The 26,895-nt window shown below is 39.0% G+C and overlaps 1 protein-coding gene across 4 annotated transcripts in view; it reads right to left on the bottom strand.

Moving 5' to 3' along the window:
* Positions 1 to 6,766: 6,766 nt before the first annotated feature.
* The window catches only part of ZMYND11 (zinc finger MYND-type containing 11), a 127,755-nt gene continuing 107,626 nt past the window's right edge, over positions 6,767 to 26,895 (bottom strand). Inside the window, exons 7-16 of one of the 4 annotated variants that reach the window (XM_015811488.1) lie at positions 26,290 to 26,377; positions 23,442 to 23,497; positions 22,371 to 22,448; positions 21,275 to 21,393; positions 21,028 to 21,144; positions 18,092 to 18,299; positions 12,855 to 12,962; positions 11,244 to 11,516; positions 9,624 to 9,809; positions 6,767 to 8,106 (exon numbers count right to left, since the gene is read on the bottom strand). In XM_015811488.1, the coding sequence (XP_015666974.1) occupies positions 7,984 to 8,106; positions 9,624 to 9,809; positions 11,244 to 11,516; positions 12,855 to 12,962; positions 18,092 to 18,299; positions 21,028 to 21,144; positions 21,275 to 21,393; positions 22,371 to 22,448; positions 23,442 to 23,497; positions 26,290 to 26,377 (1,356 nt within the window). In that variant the 3' untranslated portion in view covers positions 6,767 to 7,983. The remainder of the gene's footprint in view (positions 8,107 to 9,623; positions 9,810 to 11,243; positions 11,517 to 12,854; positions 12,963 to 18,091; positions 18,300 to 21,027; positions 21,145 to 21,274; positions 21,394 to 22,370; positions 22,449 to 23,441; positions 23,498 to 26,289; positions 26,378 to 26,895) is intronic. The other 3 variants (XM_015811489.1, XM_015811490.1, XM_015811491.1) reach the window with 3 other exon arrangements.

The following is a 26,895-nucleotide window of genomic DNA, read 5'->3' as shown; positions in this document are numbered from 1 at the left end:
TATTGTAACAAGGTCAGAGTGGATTTTTTTTTATTTTTTTAAAAAAATATGTTAAACATCTCATAGGCTGCTTTGCCTTGAAATGAACATAAAAATCTTGCCAGAATGTGGTGGCTAGCAAATTAGGCAGGTCTTTATTGGGGATGTTGCCTTTGACAACAAAATATTGTGGCACCCCCCTCCCATCTGCTCAGAAAACAGGCCATATTTTCTAGATGCATGACAGGAAATTCGTAAATGCACATCTTGTCTCAGAATTATGCCCTCCTGATGCTCAGAAAAGAACTTGGCCTGGAAAGAATTAACAGGACTTTGCGACTTTAAATGTTTTTTATTAATCACCTAAAAACCTTTAAAAATATTTTGAGGTGGGGTGAGGGTGGAAAAAGGAAATAAGAAAAATAAATCCATGGACAAAAGAGTGTGGCTTTCCAACAGGCCTACAAGCTGTTACTTTCTCTCCCTTCCTTCCACCTGCTGACCATAGTAGTAATAAATGGCTTGCTCTAATTGATTACTCAATTATCCTCCTTTTTTCTTACATTGGAAGTCTTAAACACTTGACAATAAAGTCACCCTTTAAATCTGGCACAATGAATTTGATTCTATCTCAAAAGATCAAAACTATAACAATTCCCCAGTTAGGCACTACCTTGATGTGTTTGTGTGGCTTGTGTGTTCTGAGGCAGAGAACTATGCCAGACTGGATAGGTCTCATCAGAGGAGTCAAAAAATGTCTCTCATAAAAAAATATGGGGGGATCTAAATTACAGAAATTGTTACTGGATTGGTCATTGGTCGGGTCAACAAAGATCACACTAGGTGTTGATAACAAATGGGCTAGTGTTGGATGAGCAACCAGGGCCAGCAACTGCAGGGCTATTGGAAGAAAAGGTGTTTCCCTATAACAAACTGGGGTGTTACCTTCAACATCATCAACAAAAGCATCTGCCTATCCCAGGTTCTTGGAAAAAACTTGATAGGCTGATAAAAATGCCATATCCAGTCTAAACATTTGACTGATGAACCATAATAAAAAGGTTCCTTTATTTGACCAACAGAGTCAGTTGTCCCCTCAATCTTCCAAGAGGTAACTTACCTGTTGTTGGTCCCTTTAATCCACTCCAGAGCCCTACCTATTTATCTCTCAGATGAAAGTTTCTCTAAACCAAAACTTTCCTGTGCATTATGTACCTTTTTTTATCCCATCGATCTCACTGGAGGTAAAAATGAAAAGAGAAAATAAGAATACATTTTATAGCAAATGCAGATTGTGAAAGAGTGTGCTTTTTCTCTGATGGAAGGGTTTGTGTAGAAACCATTAGCAGACACAATTATAGACTGGCACCTTCTGTCTATGGAATTTGTAACTATTTTAGAGTCTATAGGACATAATATTCCAATTCAAATATTTGTACTGTTTTAAATTAAGGAAATTCTTAATTACCACAATTCCTAATTTCTTATTTGTGTATGTGTGCCTGTATCAGCAAGACAGCAAGCAAAAACTGTATTAGACTAGCCAGCAGGCAAGGAATTTTGCAATTATGACTTCTATACTCCTTCAAATCCTATGTGCACATATGGATCACAGGAAATGGAAGTGAGAATGGCCCTTTCACCTCTTGCTTCCCTACTAGCAAGAATCACCCTTGAGCAGATACATTTGGATGACATCTGGCCCATTTCAAGGCCTTTCTATATAGAATACAAGTAATCCTCAACTTATGATCGTAATGGAGCCCGTCCATCAGTCTTAAGCTGCAACATTTGTAAAATAGACGTAGCTGACCCAATCTTATCATGTCCCCCCTCTCTTCATTAAACTAGACATACCCAATTCCAGCAGCCTTTCCTTATACTGGATGCTTTGGCCTCCAGTCCCCTGATCATCTTTGTTGCTCTTCTCTGTACTCTTTCTAGAGTCTCAATATCTTTTTTACATCGTGGTGACCAAAAGTGGATGCAGTATTCCAAATGTGGCCTTATAAGGCATTGTAAAGTGGTATTAATACTTCACGTGATCTTGATTCTATCCCTCTGTTAATGCAGCCCAGCACTATGTTGGCCTTTTTGGCAGCTGCAGCACACTGCTGGCTCATATTTAAGTGATTGTCCACTAGGAATCCGAGGTCCCTCTCAGTTACTACTATTGAGCAAGGTACCCCCTATAATATACCTGTACATTTGGTTTTTCTTGCCTAAATGTAGAACCTTACTTTTTTCACCATTGAATTTCATTTTGTTAGATAGCGCCCAGTGTTCAAGTCGGTCCAGATCATCCTGTATCCTAAGCCTGTCTTCTGGAGTGTTGACTATTCCTGCCAGCTTGGTGTCATCTGCAAATATGATGATTTCCCCATCTATCCCCTCGTCCAAATCGTTGATGAAGATGTTGAAGAGCACTGGGCCCAGAACAGAGCCCTGGGGCACCCCGCTACACACTTCCCTCCATGTAGATGTGGTTCCATTGAGGACCACACGCTGAGTACGGCCGGTCAGCCAGCTATGGATCCATCTGGTGGTGATGCTGTCTAACCCACATTTTTCTATCTTATTAAATAGTAGGTTGTGATCTACTTTATCAAATGCCTTACTGAAGTCCAAGTAAATTATATCCACAGCATTCCTCTGATCCACTAATTTTGTCACTTGATTAAAGAATGCAATAAGATTTGTCTGGCATGATCTGTTTTTGACAAACCCATGTTGGCTTTTAGTAATGACTTTGCCTCTAGGTGTTCGCTGATTCGTTGTTTATCTTTTCCAGAATCTTCCCAGGTATTGAGGTCAGGCTGATAGGTCTGTAATTTCCTGGGTCCATTTTTTTTCCTTTTTTGAAGATGGGAACTACATCAGCTCTTTTCCAGTCCTCCGGTAGTTCCCCAGTGCTCCAGGATCTTTGAAAAATATAGTTCAATGGTTCTGAGATCACATCTGCCAGTTCCTTGAGAACNTTTTTATGGCACTATTTTTGGTAGGTTGGTCTGTTTTTTCCCTTTCTGTAAAGACAGATGCAAAAAATGAGTTAAATAGTTCTGCTTTCTCCCTGTTGCTTGTCACCTTCTTGCCACTTTCCCCCACTAATGGACCAATCATTTCCTTCACTTTTTTCTTGTTTTTTACATGTTGAAAGAAGCTTTTTTTGTTATTTTTGACTTTGGTCGCAAGCCTTAGTTCATTTTGAGCCTTAGTTTTCCTCACTTCATCGTTGCAGGCTCAGGCTATTTGTTGATATTCTGACTTAGTTATGTGCCCCTCTTTCCACTTTCTATACTTGTCCTTTTTATCTTTCAATTTATCAGAGAGTTCTTTATGCAGCCATGCTGGTTTCTTTTGAGAGCTGTTATTTTTCCTCTTTGTTGGTATTGTGCTAGACTGGGCCTTTATTATCTCACTTTTCAAAATTTCCCAACCTTCTTGAGGTGTTTTCCCCTTGAGGATTCTCATCCATGAAATCCTTCCCAAGCCCTAAGTTTATTGAAATTAGCTCTCTTAAAGTCCAAGACTCTAGTTTGACTGTGTTCTATTGCTTGTGCTTCCAGAATGTTGAATTCCAATATTGCATGATCACTTCCTCCCAAGGTTCCTGTGGCTTCAACACCTTCTATCATTTCATCTCTGTTAGTGAGAATTAGATCCAAAATGGCTAATCCCCTTGTTCCCTTCTCTACTTTTTGGGAGACAAAATTGTCTGCTAGGTTTGTAAGGAATCTGTTTGGTCTTCCACTTGGTGCAGAGTTTGTCTCCCAGTTGATGTCAGGGTAGTTAAAGTCCCCCATTACTATTGTGATGTGCTTCCTACATACCTGAGTTAGTTGACTAGCAAAAAGTTTGTCTATTTCCTCTGTTTGGTTGGGTGGCCTATAGTATACACCTATGGTAATGTCGTTTTTCCCCCCCTTTTATATTGACCCAAATGCATGAATGTTCCAATGGAGAAAAATTGATAAAACATGCATCAAGATTAAAAGAAAATAAAAATAAAAAAATAATGCCTAGTCTTATGGAAGGTTGATGTCCATGAAGTTGATGTCCATGAAGTAACAGAAGATTGAGTATCCATTGAAATAACGATAGGGATTGAAGCTGCTTTGGATAATGAAGTGGAGCTCGGAAAAGGTGTGCAGACCTGCATGGATATCTGGGGAGATAATAATAATAATAATAATAATAATAGTAGTAGTAGTAGTAGTAGTAGTAGTAGTAGTAGTAAAGTTGGAAGGGACCTTGAAGGTCATCTAGTCCAACCCCTTGCTCAGGCAGGAAACCCTATACCATTTCAGACAAATGGCTGTCCAGTCTCTTCTTAAAAACTTCCAATGTTGGAGCATTCACCGCTTCTGGAGGCAGGTTGTTCTACTGGTTAATTGTTCTCACTGTCAGGAAGTTTCTCCTTAGTTCTAGGTTGCTTCTCTCCTTGATTAGTTTCCACCCGTTGCTTCTCGCCCTGCCTCCAGGCGCTTTGGAAAATAGCTTGACTCCCTCTTCTTTATGGCAGCCCCTGAGATATTGGAACACTGCTATCATGTCCCCCCTCGTCCTTCTCTTCATTAAACTAGACATACCCAATTCCAGCAGCCGTTCCTTATATGCTTTAGCCTCCAATCCCCTAATCATCTTTGTTGCTCTTCTCTGTACTCTTTCTAGAGTCTCAACATCTTTTTTACATCGCGGTAACCAAAACTGGATGCAGTATTCCAAGTGTGGCCTTACCAAGGCATTGTAAAGTGGTATTAATACTTCATGTGATCTTGATTCTATCCCCCTGTTAATGCAGCCTAGCACTGTGTTGGCCTTTTTGGCAGCTGCAGCACACTGCTGGCTTGTCTTTTTTGATGAGAGCATGAATGAATATAGGAGAAGTAAAATGAAGACCTTCGTGTCTTAGTTTCTCAGAGCCTTCTTAGCAGAAAACAGCTTAAGTGAACTTTTATCTCAGCATCATTTTTAAAGTGTGGTGTTATTTTTTTTGTCCCCGTTATTGTATTTAATATCTTAGATAGGATTCTGGGAAGTTTTAAAAGCTAATGGCAATCAACTGACACCATGTTGAACCAGCCAAGCTAACCCATGATAATTTGCATTTCACATTTATCATATACCATCCTTTTCCAGAGTAAAGTAGCCAACAATACCACAAAAATCTTTTGATGACAATGTGTGTTATCTCTGTTAGCCTAGGAAAGGTCAAAAGTAACATATAAAAAAAACTAGAAGGTGCTATTGCCTTTTCAAATACATTTATTAACCAATGTTAACACATTTAATGACTCTATATATTGCTAGTCAGAGCAGCTTACAAAATGCCAGAATGCGTCATAGAACTGGACAGCCACAATGAGTAAATTACAATGTGCATAGTGGCTAAGCTCAACACTTTAATATAGGTTTATGATTTGCAAGAAAAAAAGATGTTTGAAATCAGGATTTCTAAACAATATTTCCCCCTAAAACTTATACAAAACCAGGCCACAATTTTTTTCTTCTTCTTTTGTTGTTTTAAAAAAACCCCACAGTTTTCACACTGTAATAACTTGAAAATGTGCAACCGTGTCAACAGAGACAAAAGAAAAAAAGCCAAAAAAACCCACAAATTTTACTTTCATGCAGCTATTCAGTTAAATATTACATATCCGGAATGATTTTTACACCCCCAAAAAATAGTTTTCACAAAAACTTGCTTTTATAGGGTTGGACCGAAGATTTTTTTTTATTTTAAGTAGGATGAAAAGGGACAATAATAAAATAATCAAAGGGTGTTTCTTTGTTGCACTTGCTCTAGGGTGAAGGCCTCCTATATATAGTCATAACATAATTACTCAGTTATTAAAAAATTTAAGTCACTAGATAAAGCTAGTATTTGCACGACCTAACCTCTATTTGAGGCTCCATTTGTGAGGAGTGATTCTTTTCCAGAGCAGACCCATCCATTTTAGAAAATGGATCCAAGGAATGGTGAAGGTTCCCTTGTCCACCAGGATAAATGGGGCAACTTGGCATTCCAAGAGATTTGCCATGCAGCTTGGCAAATATAGATACCTGAGGGTACTGCCCTCATCTTACTAACTCTAGTTCATTTAAACTCAGGCTCTGTGGCCTGAGTTTTCAAAGTTCCTCATGGAAACTGGAAAGCTACTTCAATTGCCATTACTTGTTTAAAGATTGATATCAACACTTCTCAGCTTCAACATAATTAAGATGTAGATTTCAATTCCCACAATTCCCAAGCCAGTGGAAGTCTACCCACCTTAAAGTTGTGGAGTTGAGAAACACTGTTCTACACTATAGCAATAGATCACAGAAAGCTTAATAGGAGTTTAACCTTCTGATTGATCCTACCAAATTTCAGAGAAATTTCTTTCTAAAATCCTTTTCTCCCAGTTCTCCTATTTGTATGATTCACTGTATTATCACTTTCAATAAATATCCAAGGTCTACATAAATATTTACAAATTACTTTGTCTGGACTTGGAAAAAGAATATTCAAGGGGAGCTGGTTGAATTTTAAGACCATCTTGAAAAGGACCCCACAATGGCAAGAAGCATTAGAAGGTAAGCTGGTTAAATAAAGTTTACACCTTGTATAAAAAAAATGTCTCTGAACATGGATGCAATTTATATATATATATATATAAATTTATATATATACCTATACATAAAATAAACAAAAGGGAGGGAAGAGAGGGAGAAAAATCACTTTTCAACTATTGATCCATTTCTACTGGTAGCACTTCTTTATCCAGACATTCCGCAAAAGACAAACTTTTTACAAATCACAGCATCTTTAATACAGGAAAATTAACATGCATTATTCTTCATTCTAGCATAAAAATGGCAATAACCAAATATTACAGACATAACTGCTTTTGTGAAACTTAAGTGCTTCCCCATCCCTTGGACTTAATTTTCTATTTGAGTGCATAAATCAGATTATAATAATAATAATAATAATAATAATAATAATGATAAAGTTGGAAGGGACCTTGGAGGTCATCTAGTCCAACCCCCTGCTCAATCATCAACTAGTATTTCGGAAGGTAGAAATGGGGGAGAAAGGGCTGGAAGGAGGCAAAAAGGACAGGACAAATCTTAAGCCTTTTGTTTTAATGCCTCTTAGAACTCCATGTATGCTGAAATGTAAAATCAAGCTGTTCTTGGTTTTTCTTTTTTCAGTTTTTGGCTTTGTTTTTACAAGTATTTGTATTAGAAGGATGAAATGTGCAAAAATTTAAAATTTAAATATTATTTTTTCCCTCCTAAGATCTGGCTCAGCCTACCCAGTCTCTGGTGATTTTGAAACAATAAAATCAAAACTAATATTTTCATTATAAAAGCTAAATAATGAAGAAAAATAACAATGGAACAAACACAATTGGGAAAAGAATATTAAAAAGTGGCAGGACTAGCACCTGCTCTGTCAACCCTGATCCCAAAATTCAATTGTATACCCAAGCCAACAGATAATGCCTTCAAGCAGTAAATTAAGCTGAAGAAAACCAGCTCAAATGATTAACATCTATTATATAACTATTTTATTATTACATTCAGGTCTCTTGAAAATGTTCCTATCACCTTTCTTTGTTTTGTTGAATCCTTTTTTTATATAATTTGCTGAAAATGCAACAAATTCCCCTCAGTTAAAATTTATCAAAAAGTAATGTGCTCCAACTGAGATCCAAATTACCTTCCCAGCAAAAAAGAAAAGGGAAAGAGGGCCACAAGGTGATGACAATTGGAAGCAGAGTGTCAAAACACAAGACTGAAATTTAACTGTGCAAAAAAAATTTTTTTTTTTACGAAAAAGTGTTTTCAAGGCTGGTGCAATAATAATAATAAGAATCAATCACAATGGGGAGTGAATTCACATTAATTCTGACCCCCCCCCCTGGAAACCAACATGAAAAACTAGAGAAGATCCCCAGCACCTGCTGTGTTAGAGGAAAGCACTGAATCAGGGCAACAGGTGAGGTGAGGAAGCTTTCATCTTTTCCGACGACAGGTACGTTTGTGCTCAGCGTGCCAGTGCTCCTGCTGACACTTGATGGAGCAATAGGAAGTGTTCCAACAGCAGTGATACATGGCCTCCTCTTCACAGTTGTAACACTGAGGGGAGAGAAGAAAAATAATCATGAAAGCAGAACCTCTCTTTCTCCTTCTCCATGATGAATTCTCCTAAACCAGGGGTCTTCAAACTTGGCCCTTTTATGACTTGTGGACTTCCAACTCCCAGAATTCCTCAACAAGCATGCCTGGCTGAGGAATTCTGGGAGTTGAAGTCCACAAGTCATAAAAGAATCAAGTTTGAAGACCCCTGGGCCAAAGCCCTCTTTAATTCTTTGTAGGGATGCTGTCTTGCAAATAGACTTGCATAACACAAAACTCCATTTTCACAACCCTGTAGTCCCTTCATTCAGAGTAGTTGGAGTGACTGGATAGAGCTGAGCATTTATTGGCCAGATACCTTTCCTGATGCCTACATGGAGTTTGCAGCAGATATTTTTTTCTCTGAGCCCTAGGAGAGAAAGTGCCGCTACTTAGAATTCAACTCTCAACTTTCCGAGTGGGAGGCAAGCATCTTCACCACTAGGCCACTAGGCTGCCCTTTACACAACATACTCCTGCATTAAACCCAATTTCTTAATTCATGATGGGAATCAGTCAGCAACAACCGATCATGATTACAAATCCTAGTTTAGAGACCTAAAACCAAAGATTGTTCACGTGCCAGCATCAGCATAGTGGTTGAGGGTAACATGTCCTAACTTGGCAATGTCCAGATATGTGGGCTTCTTTTATTTGAACCCCAAAATGCCCAGTATGGGCCTGTAACTGATAATACTTAACACTGAGGGACTATTTTATTTATTAAATTTATATGCTGCCCATTTCACCAATAAGACAACTGTGGGCAGCTTACAAATGGCAAAAAGTTAACGATAAGAACAATTAAAGTTAAGAAGAGTTCTATAAAAACTAAAACCAAAGAGACAGATAGCACTGGGGTGAGGTCTTCTTACCTCATCAAACATCTCCAATGCAGAGTGCTCCCCTTTCACTGAATAAAACCAGATGCCAAGTGAAAAGAGGCCGCAGAGAATTATAAAATGGTTGTGCACAGGAAATCCACAAAACTAAGAGTGGCAACTTTGAGCTTGCCATTGAAAGCTCAATGCAATTGAGAGCCACCACAAAATTCACTAGGATGAAGGAGAGGCAAATAACAAAGCTAATGTGCTCAGTGGTTGAGCAAATCGGGCTCCAAATTCCCAGTCAGCCTGGAAGTTCTCTGGAGAACCTTCTACCCAACGTACTTCACAGGATTGCTGTCATATGAAAGCACAGGAGACTTGCTATGGGTGCCTCCTGGAGCTCATGGAAGGAAGGCATGCTTACTTATACCTGCCATAGGTAAATTAATCAGAGAAATCAACAAATGGAAAGCTAAGATCACAGAGCAGAGCTATGGAAGGAAGTAAACTCCTTTCATCTCTCCAAAGAGATGAAAGTTGGTGGAAGTTGGCCCTTCATCCCAAAATGTTCTTATTATGGAACATCCCCAGTACAGATGAGAACACAGAAGACACAGCCCAAGGAACCAATCCACCTGTAGTGCTGCTTACCCATTGTTTCTTCTTGGTCTGAGAGATCAGCTGTTTGTGCTGGCTGGCCAGCTTCTTGACTTCTTCTAAAAATTCCTCCTTGCACTTCTCCTTCACCTGCTTAGTCTTTCGTTCACACTCAGTCTGCATATTTGCAATTGCTTTGTTCACAGCCTGCCTTTTTTCCTCCTCCATTTCTGTGCGCAGCTGGAATTTTAAAAAGCAAGTGAGTGAAAGGCCAGGAATGGTGCTTCCAACTCTTTCTTACTCCAAAAACACCTTGTGCAGCATTACAAGCAGTCCCGACTTACAGTGATTTGTTTAGTGGCCCTTCAAAGTTACAATTACACTGAAAAAAAAGGTGATTTATGTCCGTTTTGCACACTTACGACCGCTGCGGCATCCCCTTGGTCACGTAATCAAAGTTCAGACGCTTGGTAACTGATTCACGTTTATGACGGTTGCAGTGTCCTGGGATCATGTGATCAGCTTTTGCGACCTTCCAACAGGCAGAGTCAATGGGGAAGTCAAATTCACTTAACAATCGTGTTACTAATTCAACAACTGCAGTGATTCACTTAACAACTGTGGCAAGAAACATCATAAAATGGGGCAAAACTCATTTAACTGTCTTAATAAGCAGTGGAGGTTTTGGGCTTAATTGTGGTTGTACGTTAAGGATTATCTGTATATGTACTCAGTTGCTCTTAACAGAAGCAATCCTTTGATTTGGGCCTAGATCCATCTAAATGGAAAGAGTAGTACTAGCACTCACCTTCAAATAAGTATAGGACTCCAACTGGAAAAGAAGGAATCCCTGGTGACTCTGAGGTAAAGCTACCCTGGTCTATAGTTCAGGAGTTTTTAGTCCACTACAGCAAAAAACTGCTGGACTTCTAGCATTTTTGCAGCCTGCCCAAAGTTACACTGTTCAAGTTTGGCAATTATATAAAATGCATACAAATGAAGCCAGTTTGATTTGCATTCAGTAGGATGTTTGAATCCACTCACTACGTTTCATCACCAATCCTGTATCAAATTATAGTTGCCAAAACTAAGCAACAGATTCCTTTCCAAGATTAAACCCCATTTGTTAATTCACTGTGGGAATTAGCCAGCCAACAACCGATCATGATTTCAAATGCTGGTTTAGAGACCATAAGCAGAACATAGACCACAGAATGATGTGAATTAAGTGCAAATTCAGCTCAGATCTTCAGCTCAGAATCCTGTACTATTCTTTTTTGGGAGGCCATACATGAGTCCTAGGTACCCAGTAGAACCCCCAATGATGACCAAGTGATGGGGACATCAAGATGTCTTTGCACAGATCACATCCACTTGGATCATTCTGCATCACAACTCAACATGCAAGAAGAATGAAATTTGTGTCATTCTCCCAATGTCGTCATGAAGACATCACCCCTGTAGCAGTAATGGACTTCTCACTTAAAATGATCAATTTAAAAAACAATTAATTGCAGAGTGATCAGCCAGGGGATTATCATCTTTGTACAGAAAAGGGGCCATCTTCCAGTCCTGAATGAATGAAAATAGGTATGTACAGAAATAAATTTCAGCAATAATGAATAATTAGAACTAATTAAAAAATTCTCAAGCTGTCATCAAACTGATAGTTACCTTCTCAATAGCTTCTCGCACAACTCTCTCAGTTTCCCTCTTGTGATCAGCCTTGATTCTATCCTTTAAGTCACTGAAGATTTTGGTGTATTTTTCGTGGCACATGTTTTGACACACACCATCATTAATTGTCTGGGTGCTTCGATGCAGCATTTTAGGGGAAGAGGCACTTAATTTCTTGGTCTGGGTTGAGACTGAAATTTTTTCAATGGGTTGAGGCATTGTGGGAATTTCCTGACTTGAACTGACTGCTTCTGTTTCAGGCTCTGGCTCCTAACATAACAAAGAAGGTGTCACTACAATGGCCAATGAAAAGGACTACAATCATTTAGATCAGAAAGATAAAGACTGAAAAATGTGTATTGAATCAACATAATTCTAAATATTGCTTAAGTAAAAACTAAGTACTTTAAAGACAAAAATGTATAGCCACATTGTACAATTAAAACATTATCAGGCCAACGACTCCACCATTATTTCATGCAATAGGGGGGGAAATCACATGCATTACGGTTATCGATAGAAAAAAATATTTGCAACTAGGGGGATTCTTGATGCTCTCTGAACTTGGTTGTTTTCTTGCAGGTGTTTCATTATCCAACTAGGTAACATCACCAATGCAGCACTGATGATGTTACCTAGTTGGGTAATGAAACACCTGCAAGGAAAAACCCAAGTTAGAGAGCACCAAGGAGTCCACATATATATTATAAAATATCATTACTTAGTAATAGATTTTGGTTTCCAAATTATTAAGTTTTGCATATCTCCATTAACTATTATTACTATCGGTGTATGGCATTGTTACAGTAGCCAGGAGAACACAATGCTATTGCTGAGTAGTAGTTTGACTTGCCAAGGTACCAATTCTGTTATAGGACATGCTTGTGTACTTCCCAAGGTGTGCCCCAGGAGGGCGAGCTGGCTTCACACCAGAGAGGAAGACAAATGGCTCTTCCTGCAGCATCACCCAAGGCCCCCTTCCTTCCCAGAACTGCCTTGCAAAGAGGCAACCGGGAGGTTCAGAGCTGTCAGGAATCTAACTGCCTGCAATCTACTTGCATGGAACATGCTTTCAAACTGTCAGATGGACAGAAGCTGAGGCAAGTGACAGGAGCTTACTCTGCCTTACAGTGCTAGGTCTCGAACCGCCCAGCTGAGACTATCTGCAGGGTCATTAAGCCACTGAGCCACTGCACCTCTAAACTAATATTACAACCTTACAGAATAGGAATTTAGGCATCTCCGAAGATACGCAGCAGTTGAATGGGTCCATACATGTATTCTTAATACACACATCAATCTTTCCCCCCCCTTCTTTTTGCCTATAGGCAGAAATCATGAACCAGCATGAAACCTTATAGCCTCACATTCTATCTCTATTAAGGACAGATAAGTTGGAATCAGTTCCAAATGGATACTCCAATTTGGAGAATATGGCTAGTATATAAGGTGAATTAAAACAATACTTCCAAATGATGAAAATTTAAACAGATTGAAACATGCTCTTTCAATAAATGATCATCACTTTTCTGAGTTATAAAACATGAAGAAAATGAATTTGTAAACAGTCAGAAGGAAAATATGCTTGAATAATGTTTTCTCCCTCACCCACAAGTGCATGTATTTAATTGCCATGCTGTTCCTTACTTCCTTTTTAGGTTCCACACTTTGATTGCGTCTTCCTTTCTTTGCTCTTGGCTCCTGAGTAACCTTTAGCTGGAAAAATAGATGAAGAAACAATAAATAAAAAAGAAAATACTCATTTAGAATTGTCAATAAGTACCCAGTTTTTTTTTGTTACAAAAATGTTGACTTAAAATTTTAAAAATGCAACTAATAAAGTAAATGTTTATCAACTATTTTTGGCCATGAATTGAACTGCAGAATTTGGTAAAATCCCAGCCTCCTGTGGAGATGAAAATATAGCCCCCTCCTCATATAACAAGATGAGGCTAGAACAAATCTGAAATAGGGCCCCACAGAAGTGATTTGAAGCTCTAACTTGAACTTTATGCTGTTTCACAGTACGAACGTACTATTATTAATGAAAGTGATGTTGTGCTATTATGCTTGCTATGTTCCAAATTATTAGCAAAATAAACCTCTGAATCCTAGAGTAAGAATTATTGTTATTGTGTTGCTGTCTCTTGTCTTTTTCATTGGGTTTTTCCATGACAGTTTTTGGTGCGTTGGCCAGGAAGAGACGGTTGCTGGAAGAGACCTGCTGTCCAGCTGGGATTTCTGACCACTTCCTGGCTTTGGGCCACAGGTAACCAACCCGCTCTCTCCAAGCACTCACAATCTACTTTGGATCAGAGGTAAGAAAAAGGCCCCTTTCCTTGGGACCTTAGGGTAGATAGATAGGGAAGTTGTTGTGATTTAATTAGTTAGTTAAGCCTGTTCTCCTAATCTGGTAGTAAGGGAAGGATCGTGCCTGGACTTACTTTGAGGATAGACTAAGTGTGTGGTGAAGGACCGTCCTCACTGGTAAAACAGTCGGACTTACAGTCGTGGCTGGGACCCGGTGAGAGTCTGGCAGGTCTGGGGCTTGATCAGCTCCTTGTATTGTGGAAGGGTCGCACCCTTGTGTGAGGTCACGCCTCTTGTGTGTTATCTATTGCAACCTCATTTATGAGGGGTTTTTTGACACTTGGCAGGAAATGTGGTTATATTATTTTTCCGGTTGCTGGTGATTTGCAGATTGAGATTGCCATTTCGAAGTTTGTACTTTGGGTTTTTATTTAAGCTGTGTGAAGATGAAGGTATGTTCTTTTTATTTTCACCCCTAGCTGATATTGTGCATTGGATTTTTGTGTGTATGAAAAAAAGAGGTAGCTTTTTAATTGTTTGTTAAGTTTGGCAATTGTGTTATTTTATTCAAGACTAGAAATTATGACAGTTGTTGTGGGCACTTGAATAAAAGTTTTGGTTTGGTGCATTATTATGGGTATTTTTGGAAGTTATGAAACTGTTTTTTAGAATTGTATTCTGGTGGTTTGTGGTTTCTTTCCTTATCTTGCACCTGTCATTGAATTTTTTCCTATATTAAATTTGTTTGCTTCCTGATTTTTTATGTCTTTGGATGTAGTGACACCCACTGTTGCTTAAAGTTTCTTTTTTCTTTTTTCTATTGTATGTGTACATTTTTTAATGCATTTTTTGTTTTTGTACTTATGTCCACCCTTTAGTTAATGGTAAACATTGCTTTTTCCATAGGTAAGAGCCAACTTCTTTGTTGGGACAGTGTTGTTTGTTAGTAACTAACATTGGTGCTACCTTCCCCATAGATAAAGGGTCAGCTTGTTTGCTGGGATGATATGTTCCATTGTTGATTGCCATCAATTTTTGTGCCTGCTACCTTTCCCATAGATAAGGGTTGGCCTTTTTTTGCTGAGGTAGCATGTTATTTCTCTATTGCTGCTGTCAGTTTTACTGAAAAAGAGGGGATGGACCTTTTCCATAGATAAGGACTGCCTGTGATGGCAGGGTTCAACTCCCTTCTATTGCCCCTGGATGGTTGGGTTCCTAGACTGTCTTAGAGAACAAATAGAGATTTAAAAAAAAAAAAAAGATAAAAGAAAAGAACAGAGAGAGGAAAACAGGAACACAGAAACAAAAATGAGATCCTGCCCTCACCCATGATTAGAGTGTGTGTGGAGCGACGTATACCGGATAAAGTGATTGAATTGATAGATTAATGCATGGTGAGAGAAAAAAATAAAAATGTAACCACATGCATGTTAGCCTAATTGGGTGGGTCATTATTCCCTGCTCATTCACGTATTCACAAGTGTTGTCTTTTTATATTTTGCCTTTTGTTTTATCCTTTATACACCCCCAGTTCCCCAGTTTTTTTGGGTAAATATTATGTAACCCCAGGCTATGAAAGGAACAGTAAGTTGTAGATTGTTATGAAGTAAGTAGGAAGGCAGTAGTATGTGTTTGCAAGGATATGAGAAAATGAAATGAAGGAGGTTTTGTGGAACAGTACTGTGGGAGAGGAGCTCATGAAAGGGAGAAAGAAGAAAGTATGTGATTTACTTAAGAGAAGGAAAAAGAAAAGAGATACCTATTTAATTGGAAGAATGCTAAATAGAAATAGGGGGAAAATTTCTGTATAATCTTTTGAACATTTTTACAACATTTTCCATCTCCTTTGCTGGTTGCCATTTCTTTCTTTTTGCTTGGGGACTTTCTGCCTTGAAAGAGTGAGGGAGAGGCAGAAAAAAAGGGGGGGCGGTTTCTATTCAATTTAATTTTTGCTTGGTTAAAACATTAAAGTGCTTTCCTAAGTAAAGGGGGGAAATGTGCTATTTGAACATTGCAGTACGAGTTGGGAAATTGAACATCAGTGTGCTAAAATTATTGAATTGTAAGCTGAAGTACGATTTTAAGGAAACACACTTAATAGAACATGGAATTTTTGTTGGTTTAAAATAACAGCTTAATATATGCTAGATGGAAAATTTCAAGCTGCTTTAATATTAGGTAGGCAGTTAGCAGTTGAATATCAGCCAAAACTGCAAGTAGAGGAAGTACAGAAATAAAGTTAAAATGCTTGTCCTATGCTACCAAAAACTGGGTCATGGCAGAGGAGAAACTTAGAAAAAGGGGAAGTAAACTTGTAAAGTTAGGGGGAAAAAAGATATGTTATTCTGTGTCTATTTTGTGAGTGTCTGTGAGGTTTATGAGACTGTCAGCTTCTCTACAAGACATCCATGCGTCAAAGGATGCAATGTTGGACTACTGCCAAGTTTTCATCATTGCTGTCACAGACTGTCATTAACAGGAGACCAGTGCAAGTCATGCCAGTGGCAAGCAATCTTGCTCCTGTCACAATATCCTCCCCTCCCTCTCCTTCTACCTTCTTCCCCTTCCCCTTTTCCCACCTATAAAGATTTTGTTTGAGATATTTCAGCTTCCCTAAGGACTGCTCCAGCCAAAGAACCACTAGATCTTTGTTATGCCTTGAAGACTGGCGATCAGGTTTTGACTAAAGTATTTCAGCAAAAAATTACTTTGCTCCTTGTTGAAAGGGACTTTTCCAGATTCTATTGACCACCAACATTGCTGTGAGGTATCAAGATCTGGCTTCCTGGATGCATATTTTGCACTACAAGAAAGTACCAGCCCCAGACGAGGAAGACATCCAGCCCCAATCACCTGACTGTACCTAGGCAAAGATTGAAACTTTGCCCAACAGGAGAGCAAGTGCTAGTAACCTCTGCTCCCCACCAGCATGCAATCTCCAGCCCAGACAGCACCAACAAGGTGAAGTCTGATTTGTCATCCTTAGACGATTGAAAGACTTTACACCACCTTTTCCAGCACAATGGAAGTCCAGAGGCTCATGAAGGAAACGATTTGCATCAGGAAAATGCCTCATGCCTGCTGTATGGACTATAGTTGTGTTGTTGTTTATTGGCATTTGTATTCTTTTATTATGAGTCTTAAACCTACTGAGGTTGTATGTTTCCCCCATAAAATACTTTCTTTACATGCCCTTCATAAACTATTTTAGACCCTTTACCCCAGAATCCTTCTAATCTTATCTTTTTGCTTATGTTTTGTGTTGTCCTTACGGGCAAGAAGTGGGGACTGTGGGGGATGAAAATATAGCCCCCTCCTCATATAACAAGATGAGGGTAGAACAAACTTGAAACAGGCCTCCACAGAAGTGATTTGAAGCTCTAACTTGAACTTTATGCTGTTTCATAATACGAACGTACTATTTGTAATCTGCTGAGCTTTGTGCAATATTGCAAAGTAGATATTTCTATGTATATTTGGAACATGAGTATTGTAACTGTGGGAGAAATAAGGAACTGAAAAGCAGCTGATGAATGCGGGTTCCAATGTACACGGGTATATGTGGAAAGTAGGTCAGCAGGAAGTAAATAAAAAGTCAGCAAAGGTCAGCAAAAGTCGCGGACCATCTGACTACAGTCTTAGAACGAGAAAGGGTATAAAAGGTTGGGACTGGACCTAATTGATTTGCCATTGGCCTATAACTGTCCTAATGGATTCTGCTATGTCATATGGTCCTCATTGCAATGGGTTATTAATGAAAGTGATGTTGTGTTATTATGCTTGCTATGTTCCAAATTATTAGCAAAATAAACTTCTGAATCCTAGAATAAGGATTATTGTTATTGTGTTGCTGTCTCTTGTCTTTTTCATTGGGTTTTTCCACGACACTCCCAAAAATTAATATACAAACCGAGGGCAGCTAGATACCAAGGTGCCTCCACCTCTTAATTGCTATGCCCATAAGTTTTCAGAGTACATGAAAAAGTCCATTACCAAGAGGGCTTGGAATTTTTTTATCTGAGAAAACAGAGGCACGCTCTAACCTGTTTCTGTAAATGAAGCTGGAACAAAGCAGGCAGAGAAACAAAACCCAACTAAGTAGGTATTAGTTTCATCCACCTAAAACAACAAGAATGCAAACAAAATCTAAACTCCACAACTGTCCTGGGATTTGAATCCAATGTGAATCACTCTATAAACCATGCATTTAAAAATAAGCAAACAATGAAAGAGAAAACTCGTTTCAATAAGAGATTTTAAATTGTATATAAACTTCAGGTACAAACAATGGTGCCAATTCTAGAATTTCTTTAAAGAGAGAGGAATTGCTTTTATTGCAAATCTGTTGATCAAATACAACGATTAAAAACAGTGTAAATACAGATTATCTTAGACCCAGAATCTGGCGTACAGAGTTTTCCATATGACGATTCAGATCTGTGATAAGAAAAAAGAAGATTAAAGAAATAGCCAAGCTTCAATGGTTAACTGCAACTGGGCTAAATCAACTGGGATAATTCAATCCATCTACTCACTTGCTCATTACTGGTAGAAGAAATGCTTGATTCTGCTTCTTCCTCTCCTTTATCCTCATTTTTTGATTTCCAAAATCTGCCATCCCGAAGGAAACGCTGATGTAGCTCTAACTCATCACATGCTTTTTTCCAGCCCATGCTACGTTTTACATGTAGCCGGTGTATATTAACGGTGATATCCTGAATATTTTCAGAAGGAATCCAGGCCCTCCACAATGAAAATGAAAAGATAAACTTAAGCACATCCTTTGAAAGGAGTTGCCAATTCAGTTTTCAAATCATCCTTTTCTGTTACAAACATCCATTTAACTCCAAGAGCGCGTATCTTACCTAAATGATGAAAAGAGTCTTCTCCATTGGGTTTTGATGGCGAGGTCATAGATATAACACTGAGTCTCCCCCGCCCTGCCATACTCTTTCACACATTCCCAATGTTAATTTTAATTCTATTTCAAATTTCATTTTCTTCTAGTCCAAACTGTAACAATTATTTCTGTGTGCAATTCCACCTTCTCAATACGTTTAACCTCATTAATATCTACGTGCTCCACAATGACATCAGTTTATGGTATGGAAAAAAATTAATCTCAATTATATTAAAGACTACAGGTAATTCTCAACAACTTTGCAAATGGGGCACGACTCACTTCTTGACCATGTTGTTGTTATTTAAATCATGTGGTTATTAAGCGAATCTGGTTTTCCTCATTGACTCTGCTTGTCAAAAGCTCCCTAGAATGGTTGCAAATGGCAATCCCAGGACACTGCGACCCCTGAAAATACATGCCAGTTGCAAAGCAGCTATAGTTTGAACCTATGACTGTGGGAATGCTACAACGGTCGTAAGTGTGAGAACTGGTTATAAGTCACTTGTTTCAGTGCCGTTGTAACTTTGAACAGTCATTAAATAAGCAACTGTCAGCTGACAACTACCTGTGGCAATTTTAAGAAGCAAGTTCTTTGACAGGTTCTGTTTAGGATTCAGATTGTCTAATATCACTTATGTCAGGAAGACAGAACATCATTTAATGGATTTATATCTCACTTTACTTTGTTCGGCTCAAGATGTAATGATCGCTACTCCTGTTTCTCCCATCCAAACCATTTTATGAGGTGAGCTTGACTAGGATGCCCGAAAGTGACTGGGCCCAAGTCAAGTTGGTTTCTATGGCTAAGAGAACACTAGAACCTTACTGAGCCTTAGTAGAGCCCCCCCCAAAAAAACAAGAAAGACACATACAGTGAGGGGAAAAAATATTTGATCCCTGCTGATTTTGTACATTTGCCCACTGACAAAGAAATGATCAGTCTATAATTTTAATGGTAGGTTTAACAGTGAGAGATAGAATAACAACAACAAAAATCCAGAAAAACGCTTTTCAAAAAAGTTATAAACTGATTTGCATTTTAATGAGTGAAATAAATATTTGATCCCCTATCAATCAGCAAGATTTCTGGCTCCCAAGTGTCTTTTATACAGGTAACAAGCTGATAGTAGGAGCAAGACTAAAGAGCTGTCCAAGGATGTCAGGGACAAGATTATAGACCTACACAAGGCTGGAATGGCCTACAAGACCATTGCCAAGCAGCTTGGTGAGAAGGTGACAACAGCTGGTGCAATTATTCGCAAATGAAAGAAACACAACATAACTGTCAATCTCCCTCAGTCTAGAGCAATCTCACCTCGTGGAGCTTCAATGATCATGAGAACGGTGAAGATTTAGCCCAGAACTACACGGGAGGATCTTGTTAATGATCTCAAGGCAGCTGTAACCATAGTCACCAAGAAAACAATTGGTAACACACTAGGCGGCGAGGGACTGAAATCTTGTAGTGCCCGCAAGGTCCCCCTGCTCAAGAAAGCACATGTACAGGCCTGTCTGAAGTTTGTCAGTGAGCATCTGAATGATTCAGAGGAGAACTGGGTGAAAGTGTTGTGGTCAGATGAGACCAAAATTGAGCTCATTGGCATCAATTCAACTTGCCGTGTTTGGAGGAGGAATGCTGTCTATGACCCGAAGAACACCATCCCCACCGTCAAATATGGAAGTGGAAATATTATGCTTTGGGGTATTTTTCTGTTAAGGGGACAGCACAACTTCACCACATCAAAGGGATCATGGACGGGGCCATGTACCGTCAAATCTTGGGTGAGAACCTCCTTCACTCAGCCAGGGCACTGAAAATGAGTTGCGGATGGGTATTCCAGCATGGCAATGACCCAAAAAACACAGCCAAGACAACAAAGGAGTGCCTCAAGAAGAAGCACATTAAGATCCTGGAGTGGCCCAGCCAGTCTCCAGACCTTAATCCCATAGAAAATTTGTGGAGGCAGCTGAAGATTCGAGCTGCCAAATGTCAGCCTCCAAACCTTAATGACTTGGAGAGGATCTGCAAAGAGGAGTGGGACAAAATCCCTCCTGAGATGTGTGTAAACCTGGTGGCCAACTACAAGAAACGTCTGTGATTGCCAGCAAGGGTTTTGCCACCAAGTACTAAGTCATGTTTTGTGAAGGGGTCAAATGCTTATTTCGCTCATTGAAATGCAGATCAATTTATAACTTTTTTAAAATGCGTTTTTCTGGATTTTGTTGTTGTTATTCTCCCTCTGTTAACTTAAACCTATCATTAAAATTATAGACTGATTATTTCTTTGTCAGTGGGCAAACGTACAAAATCAGCAGGGGATCAAATAATTTTTTCCCTTACTGTAGAGTGACCTTCAAGCAGTGTCCTTTATTGTCCTTCACTCATAGACAGAAATCTTGCCAAACTAAAGCAACCTTTTGCATCCCTATAGATATAATCTGAAAATCTATATGGAGGAGCTGTCTTAACTCTCTTTCTCTCAACCAAACTGTTTAAATTTTGCTGTCTTCGAGTCCCCTGGAATGTAGCCTCTCCCTCCTAGTAATCCAGACCACATTTCGCCACACCTAGAAAGAGAAGCGCCCTGTTGTTTATTTGTTAGATCTTTTTCCTCCAGTTGCAGCTCCACAACATGTCCACCTCCAATTTCATCTTGCAAAGGCAATCCAGTGTGGTTGATTGGCCTGAGAAAGAATGGGTCAAAGTTCAAGTGAATTTGAACCTGCATCAGTCTGGGCTGAATCCACTCTTTACCACACCCAGGGGTGTGCTGGTTGTCTCAGCATACAAGAGACACTGCAAGAATGAAAATACCTTTGGTGGTGATGGCCAAAAAAGCGAACGTCAACTTGATTGTCTTCTTTCTGCATGACTTTCGCAGGCCAGAATCCAAAGCCTTTCATTTTGGCCCATACCAGTTCATGATTTGGTATCTAAAAATTAAAGAAACATGGTACAGTACAGAAGTATTTCTGACTTGGCATGTGTTAGGTATAACAGTATCACATAATGAAAATAAAAGTTACCAACTGAAAAGAATATTTGGAGTTCAGGTTTGCACTGTGAGGTCCTTGGTGCTCTCTGAGCTTGGTGGTTTTCTTGCCAAGCTTCATTACCCAACTAGCTAACATCATCAGTGCTGGACTTCACATACACAAGTGGTTTGCTTAGCTGGGTAATGAAAAGTTTATAAGAAAACAACTAAACTGAGAGAGCACCAAGGACTCCACAATAAAACGTACCCATGATAGAGTTTTAACTAAGTCTTGACAACAGTGATCATTACTTTGGTCTATATAACACCATTGTCAGCAGAGTTTAACAGACCATTCTCACATGATATAACAATTTATCATTGTGCTGGCAGTTTCTAAGCATTGTTAACTTAGACAAAGAAACTCAAGTCTTCAAGCAAATAAATGTTTCTTCTTATAAGCAAAAATTGGCATTGTGTTGTTTCATGCACGGGAGACATCTGATGTATACCGAATCAGCTGTACAGGCACACTAATTTGAGTTATAGATTGCTATTTTGAGAATGCAGTGTTCATCCAATTTCTCCAAGAAATGCTTGTATTCTGTGAGCCTTAAGCCAGGAAAATACTGGCAAGACTTTATTATAGCACCAGTCCTTTCCCCAATGCCAGAGAGACATGAACTGACCACTATGGTCAAGGAAATGTAAAAATATGATCTGTGACTGGGACAATTGAACTTGTCTTTCGTACTGGTGTGAAAATGACTCCACCTAGCGGTGGCTGCAGAACTAACATTTACAATTTTGTCTGATGGCTGTATTCATATTCTCAATAAATCCCATTCTTTAAGACAGCTGGGATAATTCTCATCACCATTTCTTGGGGCAGCAGATTCCATATTTACTCTCGGTTGTGAGAAAAGGTAAGCTTACACAAGGATAGCAGAACCAATTGTCAGGACGCGCATTTGATAGATAGAAACAGTTCTTGCAAAGCTGAAGTTCATCCAGCTGAGGAAAAAAAGAAGTAAAACACTGTTACCCTCAATAAATATGTTCTGAAATGCTGAAAACTGTTATTTTGCAAATCTAAAATCATTAAGTTTTTTCTCTTTCCAGGGAAATTATGTTTCATATAAAAAAACACAAAAAGGGGAAAAGTGAAGGAAAAATTAAGTAAAAATAGATCTTTTCATATATTACATATAAAAAATAATTAGTCAAATTTTAAAGCAAATCATTAAACTTTGACTAACCAAAATAGTAACCACCGGTCTTTTCATTCTACTAACTTAATACCTTTATAAAAGGAAACGGAGTACATATCCATAACTTAGGATACGCTCATATATAGTGTATCCACTCTTCTTTGAAGGTTAGATGCATAGAGATTTTTAACTGGTCTCTAATCATTTCAGAAACATATTAGTAGTACAAACTGAACAAAAAGTTGTTGAGAACCTTTCCTTTATTCTAAGGATGAAAAAAAGCTACTCAATACAGACAAATCATACAGACACACATAAATACATTAGTGCATTCAAATTATTCTGGCACCTTTTATCTTTAAAAAATATCTGAAGTGTAATCCACTATCATTGTTCAGGTGTTTTAGCTTTTCACTGAAATTAAAATGTGAATTTGTTTTTGAAAGAAAGCCTGTTCTAAAGGAGGTACCAACATAGCAATCATATAAAATGTTCCTAATTTTCTTCACTTATTTTTATTGATGTGTTACTGTTCACAAATGAGATAAAAATGTTATTTAGCTTTCAAAAATTATTTAGCTTTGTAAAAATTATAAAAAACCACAATAAGGATTTATAATTACATAGGCAATTAGTTTCTGAAGCACACCTAATTTTAAGCTATCAAAATGCAGTGTATGTTTTTTAAGTTTTTTCTGATTTCCAGAACAATTTTCAAAATAAGTGAAACCACTGGTATGTGGAATCTGATAAGACAATTGTTCAGAAGTCACTAACATGACTAAATATTACTTACCTCATGGCAGGTATCTTTGTAAAGCATCCTGGCTATATCAGCTTGTTCACTGTCCACTATAAGAAGAACATACCCACAAACACCTAAGTCTTTGTAAATGATATGATGAAAAACAATAGGCAATTGAATTCTGGAGGAACAGGCCCCATCAGCTTGTAAAACCAGAGTGCCTTCAGTCCCTTCGGCCTGATTTAAACCTCTAATGAGCTAGATAACAAAAGATTGTACATGCCAAGCCTTCTTCTTTTTTGCAAATCTTTTATAGATCTGCTTGGGTATCTCATGGCTTAAAGAAAATTAATTTCTGAATAAAGTTAACAAAAAAGAAAACATAAGGAAATATGTGCTGGCTTAAATAAAAGACCTACCGTGTTTCCCTGAAATAATAATAGTAATAATAATAATAATAATAATAATAATAATAATAATAATAATAATAGTAGTAGTAGTAGTAGTAGTAGTAGTAGTAGTAGTAGTAGTAGTAGTAGTAGTAAAGTTGGAAGGAACCTTGGTCATCTAGTCCAGCCCCCTGCTCAGGCAGGAAACCCTATACCATTTCAGACAAATGGCTGTCCAGTCTCTTCTTAAAAACCTCCAGTGTTGGAGCATTCACCACTTCTGGAGGCAGGTTGTTCCACTGGTTAATTGTTCTAACTGTCAGGAAGTTTCTCCTTAGTTCTAGGTTGCTTCTCTCCTTGATTAGTTTCCACCCGTTGCTTCTTGTCCTGCCTCCGGGCACTTTGGAAAATAGCTTGACTCCCTCTTCTTTATGGCAGCCCCTGAGATATGGAACACTACTATCATGTCCCCCCTCGTCTTTCTCTTCATTAAACTAGAGACACCCAATTCCAGCAGCCGTTCCTTATATGCTTTAGCCTCCAGTCCCCTAATCATCTTTGTTGCTCTTCTCTGTACTCTTTCTAAAGTCTCAACATCTTTTTTACATTGTGGTGACCAAAACTGGATGCAGTATTCCAAGTGTGGCCTTACCGAGACATTGTAAAGTGGTATTAACACTTCACGTGATCTTGATTCTATCCCTCTGTTAATGCAGCCCAGCACTGTGTTGGCTTTTTTGGCAACTGCAGCACACTGCTGGTTCACATTTAGGTGATTGTCCACTAGGACTCCATGGTCCCTCTCACAGTTACTACTATTGAGCAAGATACCCCTATACTATATCTGTGCATTTGGTTTTTTTTTTGCCTAAATGTAGAACCTTGCTTTTTTTACCATTGAATTTTATTTTGTTAGATAGCGCCCAGTATTCAAGTCTGTCCAGATCCTCCTGTATCCTAAGCCTGTCTTCTGGAGTGTTGGCTATTCCTGTCAGCTTGGTGTCACCTGCAAATTTGATGAGTTCCCTATCCAAATCATTGATGAAGATGTTGAAGAGCACTGGGCCCAGAACAGAGCCCTGGGGCACCCACTACACACTTCCCTCCATGTAGATGCGGTTCCATTGAGGACCACATGCTGAGTACGGCCGGTCAGCCAGCTATGGATCCATCTGGTGCTGTTTACCCCACATTTTTCTATCTTGTCAAGTAATAGGTTGTGATCTCCTTTATCAAATGCCTTACTGAAGTCCAAGTAAATTATGACCTGGTCTTATATATTTTTTTTGCCTCCAAAAGAGGCACTAGGTCTTAATTTCAGAGAATGTTTTACTTAGGACCACCACAGCCAGGCCTCCCACACCCCGACACCTGTCGCGCTGCTGCTTGACTTCTGCAGCCGCTTGCTGCCACTGGACGCCATGTGGCGCATTGTGCCATTGCCACTCCTCCTGGCAGGATGCCACATGGTGCTTTGCGTTGTTTCTGCTGTTCACGGCAGGATGCTGCATGGCTCTTTGGGCCGTTTCTGCAGCAGAAACGGCCCGCAGCACCATGTGGTCCCCTGCTATGAGCAACAAAAGTGGCCCGAAGGGCCTGAGCAACAGAAGCAGCTCAAAGCACTGCGCAAGCAGAAGCGGCCTGAAGCGCTGCGTAAGCAGAAGTGGCCCGAAGCACTGCGTAAGCAGAAGCGGCCCGAAGTGCTACGCAAGCAGCGGAAGCGGCCCAAAGTATGCGAGCAGCAGAAGCGGCTGCAGAAGTCAAGTAGCAGCACGACAGGTGTATGTGTGGGGCAGCTTCACCCCCCCACACCCCAGCTTGATTTTTAGGGGTGTGCCTCGCCCCAAAACTAGGGCTTAGTTTTGGAGTAGGGCTTATATTAGGTCCACCCCCAAAAATCAAACTAGGGCTTACTATAGTCCTTCCTTAGCAACCACAACTGGGACAGCAGTTGCTAAGAGATGCAAATTACTAAATGAAACATGTGACCACAATGAATTTATGATCTCACTTCCCTTTAGTTATTAAGTGAAACATCACATGACTGCAACTTACAATTTTAGTTTTGCCTTTTCTATTAACTCTGATTGCTGAATGCCAGTTGTAAAACACACAAAAGGTGATCACATAACCACAGGGTGCTGCAATGGTCATAAATGCAATGATTGGTTATCGTACGCCATCATAACTTTGAAAGGTCATTAACAATGCAGTTTGTAAGCAAGGACATGTGTATTTCATAAATTGTTCATAATACTTTCCTTGAGATTCCGTTTGTAAAGCCCTTTGACATTCTCCATTCAAGTATCTGCTTTCTAATAATGGAAGTAATATAGATCCATCATGTTGGCTTAATTTTCATGACTTTCTCTAATTCACCTTTGAGGGACAAGTAAAACTGAACGTAATGCAAAGTTCTCACTCGCTCTTTATTCTCTATAATCAGGTCTACCCTCAAGATGCCATTTGCTTGAAGATCTTATTTTTAAGTCCAACCAGTGCCTACCTACCTCCATAAAAAATCACGGTGTTGTGTAGAAGCAGTTGAGCATCTGCTTTGAATTCCTCATAACTTCTGTATTTTCCTTCATTTACTTTCTATATAAATTGAAACAGAATTATAAGAACTTTCTTTAGCATTGTCCAGTAATCAGAATAAGCACACATATAAAAGTATGTTTATATTACAGTTTCTACAAAATAATTTATGGGAACTTAAAAGAGTTATGAAATTGTGCAATGAGTAGCTTTAGTCTGCTTCTGATCTCATCTTTCATCCTAAGCATTTTCTACATAAAGAAGACCTAGTAGTCCTTTTAAGTTAGATCTTCACCTAAGTAACTCATACAAACTGCTTCTAGATCAGGGTCTTCAAACTTGGTCCTTTTATGACTTGTGGACTTCAACTCTCCAAATTTCTCAGCCAGGCATGCTGGCTGAGGAATTCGGGGAGTTGAAGTCCACAAGCCATAAAAGGACCAAGTTTGAAGATCCCTGTTCTAGACAGAACTAAATGAAATGGGGTTTCCAGGTGTGGATAAGGGGCCTCCAAAAATGAGATTAGTCTGAAAACTGCCAATATTCTTCTGTTGTAACATGTAGCTCAGAACTATATA

The sequence above is a fragment of the Protobothrops mucrosquamatus genome, unplaced genomic scaffold (assembly GCF_001527695.2).
Source record: "Protobothrops mucrosquamatus isolate PMUCROS unplaced genomic scaffold, P.Mucros_1.0 scaffold42, whole genome shotgun sequence".
Taxonomy (NCBI): domain Eukaryota; kingdom Metazoa; phylum Chordata; class Lepidosauria; order Squamata; family Viperidae; genus Protobothrops; species Protobothrops mucrosquamatus.
Note: the sequence above shows the minus strand (reverse complement) of the source record. Positions and strands in the feature narration are given on the sequence as shown.